The following is an 11,717-nucleotide window of genomic DNA, read 5'->3' on the forward strand; positions in this document are numbered from 1 at the left end:
TCTTAAAAATAAAGGTTCTTTGTTTTATGGATTTATGTGGAACCTCTTAATTAGTTAATATTTTAGATGAAAAGATCCCAACTCCTTTTGAATTGAAGAAATTGATATTTTCAACTTTGCAAGCTTGGTCCGCTATAAAAAGATTATTTCATTATAAACAACCCTTATTCCCTCCTCGATGGTTTGTGTCCTAAACTGTGATCATATTTTTTCTCATGGCAACAAGCCGGAATAAATTATATGATCTCTTCTACAAAGGTAAACCCATAACCTTTGATAAGCTCACATTCCATTTCCATATTGCACAAAAAGATTTCTATAATTTTTTTAGTTAGACACTATGTTAGCACTAGAAACTGTGAAAATTGTATGGGCAGAATAAGCTTATTGATCTTTAAAAATCTTGGAGAAAAAACATTGGGTTTGATATTGACTCTGTCTCATGGGAAAATGAAACTATTTCTGTCTGCAACAAATTCAGAGAAATGCAGTTTAATACATCAGGCTTATATCACCATAGATGTAGCAAATTTAACAAACATGTATCACCTAATTATGAAGTGCAAATATTCCCTTGGTACCCTTTTCCATTGTCTGTGGGAATGTAATAAGAACTTTTTGGCTTTCAATCTGCAAGCCGTGTCAGACATGTGTTTACTCTGCATTTTTCCTCCTCCCTTTGAGGAACACAAAGACATTGTCCATCTTTTGCTGATGTTGGCCAAGAAGGCCATTATGAACAATTGGGTTGGAGATAACCCTCCATTATAGGGATTGGCTATAGCTTATATATAATAAAGGATCTTATATCTTTAGAATAAATCTTATGAGCAAACTCATGTCATTTAATAAAATGTGGAAAGAATCATTGAAGTCTCTAGGGATTAGTGAAGATTCCAGAATGTATCCAATGGGACAATTGTTTATAAAGGCTACCCTTTGGCTGTGGATGTACTGGATATTTGTTTGTTGCTTATTGTGTTCCTCCATTGTGTTATAATGAACATTCTGCATGTATCTCCCTTTTTTATTATTATCATTATTTTTATTATTAATATTATTATTATCATTTGGTTTGATTTTGTTTTGTTTATGGCTTGTGTGTAACTCCCGGGTTGCTTTTGATTGACAAAGACAATATCAATAAAATATATTTAAAAAATAAATAAATAAAGGTTCTTAACTGTCATTAATGGTTCGATGAAGGACCTTTAACATTCATAACCTTTCCATTCCACAAAAAGGAATGTGGAACAAGGTTCTTTATTATGTTCTTCACACTAAGAAAAAAACTGTTCACAGAAAGATTATTTGGGGAACTCAAAAATGGTCGTTCTATGACATCACTGTTACCCCCCTCCGCTACTCCCAACACCCATTCTAACCTTTATTTTTAAGAGTATTTTGACCTTGTTATGAAAGTCATGATTCTAATGGAGTAACTCTTAACTCCCAAATATTGTGTAAACTGATGTATTCGAGGGACAAGGGAAGTATTTATTTTCATTGAATGTTAAAAAAAGTAAATAAATCAAACTACTTGTAAAATATGGTTGGCTAACTTGGCTATAATGTTATTAAACATGGATGCAAGTATTGCATTAAAAGATTGATCATTTTTATCATATCAGACATTGACCCTACCTTTGTTTGTTACTAGAACATACTGGATAACATATGTTGCAGTCTAATCAAGTTCTTAATTTGTTTTTCCCCTTTGCATAATGGTCTTCTGCTGCATTGATGTTTGCCTGATCAAACTGTAGTCACCATCATCATCACCATCACCATCATCATCATAACAGTTCAGTCGCGCGCTTGCAGGAAACCGCCTTGCCTGTATCCTTGACACACCCATAGCTATTGTTGGCACAGTAGGCGCGCGACAACCTTGACATTCCCACACGCGCGTTCAGTTGCACGATGAAATCTTGGTCTACGCGGATGCATCATCTTTTTCAGGAAAAAGGAAAGTAAGACAAGCGGCTACTGCGGATAAAGGAAGATGGACAAACGCCGAACGGAGTGCAGTTAAACACACACGCACGGCCATCGCGCATCCCATACAGATGCCCACAGCACCGCACGCGCAGACACACTCCGCTCATTCACCTGTAATGACAGATCCCTGCTCAAAGCGGCGCATTGTCCCGGAATAAGGCGAGAAAAGTACGCTTCATGTGAGAGATGACTGAGTGAGTTGCGCGGATGTTGGAGACATGGAGAAACGGGCTCTTGTAACGGCGATCAGCTTGTCCATGAGCCTGCTCGCGCTCATGCTTCTGGTCACGGCGATCTTTACCGACCACTGGTACGAAACCGATACCAGGAGACACAAGGAGAACTGCGACCAGTACGGCTCGGAGTCCAACGACCAGAAGAACAGGGAGATGCCCATCTATCACCTGCCTTTGGTGGACAGTGGGAATGCGAAGCGCAACCTGGCTCCCATGAAGCCCATCCATGTAGGGAGTCGAGAGGAGGAACTGTTGGAGAACTGGAGGGCGATTTTGGGCATGGGCATTTTGGAGACGGAGTGCGGGCGCCCGCTCTTCTCCACCTACTTTGGACTTTGGAGGAAATGCTACTTCCAGGGAATGGACGGGGATATTGACAAACTCATTTTTAAGGGTAAGACCTGGGTGGAAAGTTCATTTAAACGCAAAAGAAAAAAAGAAAAAAATCCACTGAGCACAAAATGTTTGCTTCTGGCTAGCTGAGAACCGGTTCTGATTTTTTATAGCTATCCTACCAGAAACGAACAATATTGATGAAGTTCAGTTCTGTTTGTGTTCTCAAATCTGTATTCTTTCTACAGATACACGGCAGTGTTTTCTGCATTGAATCTACATCGCGAACAAACACGCGCGACTTATCCGATTCTCGAACGCATGACTCTTATGAATCGGTTCCTTATAGTTTAATCAAAACATACAGCGGCACTAGTGTTGTTCGATTCCCGAACGAATGATTCTAATGAGCCGTTTCCTTTCAGAGGATGAAACAGACAGCGTGACCACAGAAGTCAGATTACCGAAAAAATGATTTTTTTATGAGCTGGTTCTTTTCAGCGAATCAGAACACGCTATTAGTTTTAATCCGAAATTGTTATGCTATAAGAATCGTGACACGTTTAAATCAGTGCAGTCAGCTTCTGACTGGTTATTTAGCGTAGCCTATTTGATAACATGCATTTAAATATGCACTATCTGAATCTTATTGTGACAAGTAGCGCATTAATAAATTAATGTTTTTTTTTTTTTTTTTTTTATAAATAAAATGTTTGGATTGCATTGCCTAATTATGCCGGCTCTATAAAGAGAAAAACAGAGTGAATAGGAAAAAAGTGTTTGGTAAACAGACTCATCATTCCATATAGCCTATTTCTTTCTGGGGGAAAATGGTTAATATTAAGTGATCGAATTGTTAATTCCTTGGCATTGCCATCGGTCGTTCTGGCTATGTGATAGCCGCTTCTGAGTGTGCAGGCTTTGTATTTGTGAATGATGATGATAATGATGATGATGATGTTGGTCTGCATGGTGTGTTGCGTCAAAAACATAGGTGAGTGTGGATGAATATAGCCGCTTATGCATAATCGTTTCCTGGAAGAAATATCGATTTAATCCTTTTTGTTCTGACACTTATCCAAACTTAAGCTTAATGGACTTTTTGCTGACACTAGTGCCTGACATTTTTTGTCTCTCTCTTGACCTGTTTATTTTACTGCAAAGGCACTTTCTGCAAATCAATTTCATGCATGATAAATCTCAACAGAACAAAACTTTATTAAATTGCCAACCAAGCCAGCTGGTTCGCTAAAGTTTCATTTGAAAGAGCCTCAAGGTGAAAAAAAGCACAGGAAATGAGTGATGATGATTCATAGTCAATACAGATTACAGAGATCTGATCATGTCAAGATTAAAAGCGGAAACTGTGTGCCACCTTGCATTCAAATCAAGCCCAAAGCCACAGATCACTTGACCTTCAGCACCCAGGCTTTGATTTGTGCCACAGTCTATTACTGTGAGTCCCCGAATCAGCCCATCAAAGAAGAAAGGCACTCTAAAGAGCTTCTCATCAGATCACAATGCCAACCGGAAGATCAAAATTTCCTTTATTTCTGCTCCTCATTTGTGACTTGATGTTTGATGTTAGTGATATTTATATGTACCAGTAGTACAATTTATTATAGAATAATTATTATTCCATTTCATGACAATATTAGAACTATGATTACAACCCACAGATTAGCATTTTTTAAAATACTGAAAAAAAAAAATACTAAAATATTTTTTTAATATGTAAATATATATATAGGCCTATATTTAAAAAAAAAAAATATATATATATATATTATAAGATGGCGTGTTTAATATATGCTAAAACAAAGAGATGTGAATGTATTTTACATGGTTCTAACATATTGTTCTAATAATATGTGTGTATATGTATATTTTTTATTGTTATTTAAAAAAAATATTCTATAAAAATAATATATCATATGTATGTACATATATGTGTGTGTGTGTGTGTGTGTGTGTGTGTGTGTGTGTGTGTGTGTGTGTGTGTGTGTGCGTGTGTTAAAAATATATATATCAAAATGTTTTATTAGCTAGAAAGTGCTGTTTGTGAGAGCAATCTCTAAATAAAATCTCTGACTTTAAAAAAACCTTAGGCAGTAATCACAATAGGCAAAGTCATGGGAAACTGGTCCACAGGTTGGGAATATTAGTTTATTCATATAAGTACATGGCTGCAACTTAATTTCACTGTGAGAAAACCTAGAGTTGAATTCATTAGTGAATACAGAAGTGCACATCTAGCCTTTTTTCGAGGTTTCTCACTGGCTTGGCTCTGAATTAAATGTAGTCAGTTCAGAGTAGGCTCATTTCAATTTCACCCACACGTTTTTTAAAAACTGATCGGAACTAGCCAGACTGAATTCATTGTGTCATGTCGCTGACCGTAACCCAGACAGTGTCTTTTTACTTTACTATGCATCTCAGGCTCTCTGCATGATTACTGCAGTCTTTACTCAGCTCACAACGCCTGCCAAATCTGTGGGGTTTGGTGTGAACCCAGGCAGAAATAATGACAGAAGGTCACTCTGTCGGGGAGGCGGTGTTTCAGCAGTGCTTGGCTCTATACTTGTTCTTGGCCCAGTGCAGGAACGTCCAGGGAAAGACAAACAAAACCAATAAAGTAGCAGAGATTAGTGCACTGCAAGGATTTTAAGGTGAAGCAAGAAGTTGTTTCTTATGAACAACTAGCATCACATGCCAGAAGATTTGGGAGGGATTTCATTGGTAAGACCTTTACAAAGCTGTATCTGAAGGGCAGAATTTGTCCTAAAAAAAGTGTGTGATCCCTGTGCAGGTATTGCAGAACGATGCACATCTGTCAAGTACCATTTCTCCCAACCCATTAGGCTCAGGAACATCCCTCTCAACCTGACAAGGACCATACAGCAGGACGAGTGGCACCTCTTACGTAAGTCTCCCAAAGCTTCCTCACTGCCTTGTGTAGCTCTTGATATGCGTTGAATGTTAAGCAGTGCATGCAAGCTGAAGTTAAGTGTGCTTTGCATAGTGAAAACTGTGCAGTGCAATACTATGTAAAAATACAGAAGGATGATGGGAAGGACGCCTGCCGTGGAAGTATTTGCTCTGACAGTGATTTGATTAGGATTCTTTACTATTTCAGTTAAATTTATTTATAATGTGCATATTGTCAATGCACATTGTATATTTGAAGCTGTACTGAACTGAAGGACCATACTGAGGATCTGGATTTTAACAAGTAAAAATGACAGGAAATGAACATGTTATTTGGTATTAAAAAGTGATCAGTTGACTTAACTTAAAAAGTGAGGAAACCCGTTGCCTTAAAATTATTCGGTAACAAACTTCATGTGAAATCGAAAAAATTAAGTTATGTGAACTTGACAATTACATATAACTTATTTTTTTAAGTTATAAATCTTAAGTTAAATCAACTAATCACTTTTTACAAAATATAACAGATTATTAAACTCAATATAATCAATGCATTTAATTTTCATTGATTGATATTTATGGAGTGGAAAATAAAAACAGGCCTTATAAATACTTATGTTAACATTATCTACATTATCTTCAAATGGGGTTCTTAACTCAATTTTTTTTTTTTTTACATCAACATTTATGCCAAAAAGGTTAGCCTAAGGCAAAATGTCTTAAATTATTACATTATACTTTCATGTTTAACGGGTTATTTATTTATTTTTCTAGTGATAAAGTTTTTTTTTTTATTATTCATAAAATGTAATCAAAATTAATTAATTAAAACTAAATCCACGTAAAATGATCCCATGATGGAAACGATTATGAGACGCCTGACAGAATATAGAACCTTTTCTTCTAAAAGTGATTAAGTTTTCTTTTTTACCCATAAATGTACAAGTTTTTCTCTTCTGGAAAAACTGCCCAAAAACCAATTAAATGCTCTCAACCAATCAAATGCTCTCTACAATGCCATCAGTTAGCAATAGCAAATATGGGTTCACAACTGACTTAAACTAAAGGTATACTGGCTATTGTAAAAAAAGTGTCGAGCCTTTAAATTATAAGATAGACATGCCATTGGGTGCTATTGTTCCTTTCCACAATAAGAATACAGCTCATGTGTTTTGTGCTAATGCGGTTATTGCATTTCCTGTTATTAATATGCAATCATAACCTTTTCTCGCATCTCCATGATAAGATTATGTGCCCCACGGTACTGTTTTGTGTACACAAACTTGGTCAAATGTCATTTTCTGTTGGAAGGAATGTTATTAGCTCTTGTGATGTTGTAACATGGCAAGTCTCAAGGGAGCTTCAAGCCTTAATTACAGCCCTCGTTAAAATGCCTCCTAATTAAGCTTTTCTTCCTCCATGTATAAGTCCCAATCAGATTCTATAATGTGATTTAATGTGATATACCTCCAAATTAAACTTACTGAATCAATATCTGCATTGATCAGCAACTCCAAAACTTTGCATGGAACCAGAAGCGACTGAGCCCACACAGCTCAGTGAAAGTTCCTAATAATAAGGTGTTACCCATAGCAGTGTGAGTTGTTGGCTAAGTGGGTGGTAGTTATGGAAACAGTGTGTTTTTCTGTGGTGTTCAGATCTGCGGCGCATCACGGCAGGGTTCTTGGGCATGGCTGCTGCCGTAATGCTGTGTGGAAGCATTGTGGCCGCCGTGGGATTTTTCTGGGAGGAAAGCCTCACCCAGCATGTGTCTGGACTCCTGTTCCTCATGGCAGGTAAACAATTCTGCTTATTCGGACTTATCTAACTTTCTCATCTTTTTCTTGGCTACTTGTTACTCGTTTTGCCAAGTCGCACGCTTTCTCGTAGGTGGTTCTCTTTCCTTTCCAAGTTGTTGTCTACCTTGTTCATTCTCCCACGTCTCTCCTTCTGTCTTATTTCCCTTGTCTTGTTGATATATATATATACATATATGCATGTGTGAGCAAGACGAGAAATATATATATTATGTATATATGTATATATTATATGTATATATTAGTAGTGGGGATTTTTCAGTGACTTTCTTTGCAGGTCACATCATTACACCAGTAGGTGGCGGTAAATGAATGTTTTTGTAAGTGAATTTCACAGGCATACTGTGTTGAATAAGTAATTACTTTGTGATACATTCAATGAACACTTTAGAATCCCATGACACCACAAGACATGATTTGGATGAGGATGAGGATGAATGGCAGTGAAGCGACGCAACTGACGCTGGTCACGTGATTGTAACAACATGGCGGATGTAGTGCGCTGCGTCCGAAATTGCGTACTGTCTTTGTAGTTACTACATTTGAATTTACTTTGCGACCGTTAAAAGGTATGCTCTATAATATGTAGTATGAATATGGGTAATATTGATGCAATTTGGACGTACTACATCCGCCATTTTGTTACTGTCTCGTGAACAACCAGCGTCAGTTGCGTCGCGTCACTTCCATTCATAAATCCCCTCCCGCGGCCTCACAGGATAGTAAAGTGTCCATAAATGTGCACTTCAGAATCTCGCCGTAAGTAGTAGGTTATTCAGGGACTTTATGTATTCGGACAAACTACACTTTTGGCGTACTGTTTTATACATACTGTATAGTATAGTAGGGAAGTATTCGGTTTTGGATGCAGCGTCATTCTATCTATATTCGTAATATATAGAACATCCTTTTTTAATAATACTTGACAGTATGCAATTTCAGATTCATGGCATTATATATTGTATGAATGTGTGAAGTATGAATGAAATCTGGACATGATACATTCGTTGTCATTGTCATGTGACCTACAGCGTCAGTTGCGTCGTTTAACTGTCATTCGAACTTCTCTTCTGTGGCCTCATAGTGATGCACACTTTTTTTTCGCATTTTGTTTTTCGCCTGCCATATAGAAGGGAATACACATATTTGGATGCAGTTCCTATCTTTACGACCAAGTCAATTAATCATTAAAGGGATACTCCACCGTTTTTTCATATTAAACTATGTAATTCCCTTAACTAAGACGAGTTGATACATACCTCTCTCGTCTCAGTGCGTGCACTAAATCGCTCTGTCTTGCGGTGAAACTTTGTTAGCACTTAGCTTAGCCCAGTTCATTCAATATGGGCCAAGCAGAGAAGCTACCAAACACCTCCACGTTTTCCCTATTTAAATACATTTACTCGCGTAGTGTAACTCGACCTAGGACGGTGACACAAAACAAAACGTTGCGCTTTTCTAAGCGTGTAAAATGGATAACTATATTGTATGGCGGAATACCATAGCAAGTGCTTGGAAGCACTTCGACTTTGGCGCAGTAATATCTTCACTAGAGGGAGCGGGGGCCGGTGAGAGGATTTTTCACGAGTGAAGATATTACTGCGCCGAAGTCGAAGTGCTTCCAAGCACTTGCTATGGTATTCCGTCATACAATATAGTTATATCTCCTCTACACATCTATCTATCTATCATTTTTAATAAATATTAAGAAATTGTTAACTGATTGATTAGAAAACTCACTAAAACAAATAACCCTCGCTGGGCTATCACTGCATTACATAAATAAACAATAATTCCTCCAATTATAATTCCTCTCTCACTCTTTTTATATCACATGAGGTGAAGAGTTCAGATGTTTCTTCTTCTCATGTGTTGGATCAGTAACCTCAAAGGTTCTTCTTTCCCACAGGAATCTTTTGCACAATCTCACTGTGCACCTACGCAGCCAGCGTCTCATACGACCTATCCAGGAACCCTCCTTTCATCTACGGCCTGCCCGGCGACGTAGACCACGGGTACGGATGGTCCATCTTCTGTGCATGGGTCAGTCTGGGCCTAACAGTGGCGTCAGGTTGCATCTGCACAACTTATCCCTTCTTGAGCCGCACAAAGGCTCTCCGCTCCAAAACGGCAAGGGAGTCATCTGTATGAGCGTCCCCTGTGGCCCGGAGGACTCGGCAAAACATTAATCAGCACTTGGCGCTTTAGGAAAACAGATTCAAGTGGGACTTCATGCTGTATGGTGCAGTTTTGAATGTCTTGTAGATTTCTGATCCCTGCTCTTTTGAGATGTGTTGATCAAGACTGTTGGATTTCCTGTGTGTCTTCTACACACATTTGCTAACAAATCTCACACACATTAAAAAAGAAAATACACACAAATATACAGTATGTGTGAATATAATGAACAAAACCTTTGATTGAATGGATATGTGTATGTTTTTGGGTTGTTGTGATGCAGTCATTCTCTGGATCAGGTGACACTTAGGATCTGAGCCACAGTTTTTTATGCAAACCATCTGAAATTCAAATGATTGCTCTGATCATGGTCAGTATTATTTTTTTATTATGTGATTAAAACATATGTTTCGGTTTCCCAACCACGTGCAAATGGATACAAGTCGACTAACCATTGGCTCAAAAAAACTAAAGCTGACATTTCAAATTAAAAAACAGCTAAAGAATTCAATCAGGGATGAACAGGACGCTTCATGTCACCGTTGTCACCACATCAGACAAATGTATAAAGGCATGATTGCATATAGCCTATATCACCTTTGGGTAACAGCTGGTGGCCGATATTCAAAAAGATTGAAAAATCAAAGAGATTCGAGAAGTCTTGAGATCTAAGATGTGGATATGCAATTTCGTGATTGGATGAAATGTCTCGGAAGATTCCGAACTTGAACGCAATCGTAATATGGCAGCATGCTTATAAAGTGGATGCTCTCGAATACCAGCCTCGCTCATAAAAAGGCCTCTCATGACGTCCCGTCATTGTTGAAAATACAATTCCTTCAGTTCCACGAAGCAACACTAATATGAAGCGATGAGGATTATATTAAATGCAGGATGTTGTTTTCCAAACTGAGCCAAAAACAGTAACATATCCCTGACACTGTACTGTTTGCCTCAAAACTTCTACTGTGTTTCTGAAAGTGTATTGTAAATAAAATATTATAATGATGAAATAAAGGTCTATGAAGAAACCAAACTGTTTCGTGTGAACTTCAGCAATATTTCGGCTTGTTATACGTGCTTTTGTTTTTGTCAGACATATGGTGGCTCATTTTAAGCAGTGCCAGCATGTTTTCTGCTTTCTCTTTTTCAAGAAGAACTCTAGGCCACCTGTGCAGAAATATTAAACAATGCCATTATTTCACCTCACATAGCTATTGGCTATGATGTATTATTCAAGAAAAGCAGTTTATAATGAGCAAAACTGAAGCTAAAAATGATTAGTGTAGCAAATTTGTTGATGTCAATTTTGACACCCAATTTTCCCATTATCTTTTATATTGAGTGCCATGTTGTATATATGGACCATACTGGACTCTCTCCCATTCTCTCTCTCTCTCTCTCTCTCTCTCTCTCTCTCTCTCTGTGTGTGTGTGTGTGTGTGTGTATATATATATATATATATATATATATATATAATATTATATTTTATTTATTTCAGCTTTATTTTATTTTATTTCACTGACCTGAAAATATCAGGGAAGTTTAAAATGGTCATTTTCAGGCCTGGAAAAGTCATGTAATTAAAAAACAAAAACAAAACAACAACAACAACAACCTTAAAACCAAAGCTCTATAGTGCATGCAAATTGTTGTAGTTATGCTCAGCTCTAAATTATTGGACTAAATGTATCAAATGTATAAATGTACTAAATGCTCTTTGTGAGTAAAAACATCTTTATTTATTTAAAATCCCAGTATCACCATTAATGGAACTTGAATGGTCAAAATGTGTGGCAGCCCTGTTTATGAAAATGAAGCATTGGTAAAGAATAATTTTCATTATAAAAAAAATGGATATGCACTGTAAAAAATTAAGTTATGACAAAATATGTTTTTACATTGCTTTAACTCATCAAACTAAGTTCAGCATTTTTTACTTTTTTTAAGTCCGTTTAATGTAATTTAAGACTTAAAATTTCAAGTTGATTGTACTTAAAAATGTAAGTAGCCTACATTTTTCTTTTTACAGATTTTTTTTTTTTTTTTTGCAGAATAGGACTTTGAAGTATTCTGCCACAAGAGGGCGCCACATTATCATCAATATACACATAAACCTTTGTCACATAAACTCTGAAATTTAAGTTTAATTTTGTTGTGGTGGGGAAGAGGGCGGTATTACCCTTCTGTCAAGTATGCCATAAAAACAAAAAAGGACAAAACT

General features: G+C 37.1%; 1 protein-coding gene across 1 annotated transcript; it reads left to right on the forward strand.

Moving 5' to 3' along the window:
* Positions 1 to 1,555: 1,555 nt before the first annotated feature.
* tmem178a (transmembrane protein 178a) lies at positions 1,556 to 10,526 on the forward strand. Its single transcript, XM_081356976.1, has 4 exons — positions 1,556 to 2,631; positions 5,380 to 5,493; positions 7,157 to 7,294; positions 9,225 to 10,526. The coding sequence occupies exons 1-4, from the start codon at positions 2,220 to 2,222 to the stop codon at positions 9,464 to 9,466; spliced, it is 906 nt and encodes a 301-aa protein (XP_081213102.1). The 5' UTR covers positions 1,556 to 2,219; the 3' UTR covers positions 9,467 to 10,526.
* The last annotated feature ends 1,191 nt before the right edge of the window (positions 10,527 to 11,717 follow it).

The sequence above is a fragment of the Scardinius erythrophthalmus genome, assembly GCF_964197995.2.
Source record: "Scardinius erythrophthalmus genome assembly, chromosome: 25".
Taxonomy (NCBI): Eukaryota; Metazoa; Chordata; class Actinopteri; order Cypriniformes; family Leuciscidae; genus Scardinius; species Scardinius erythrophthalmus.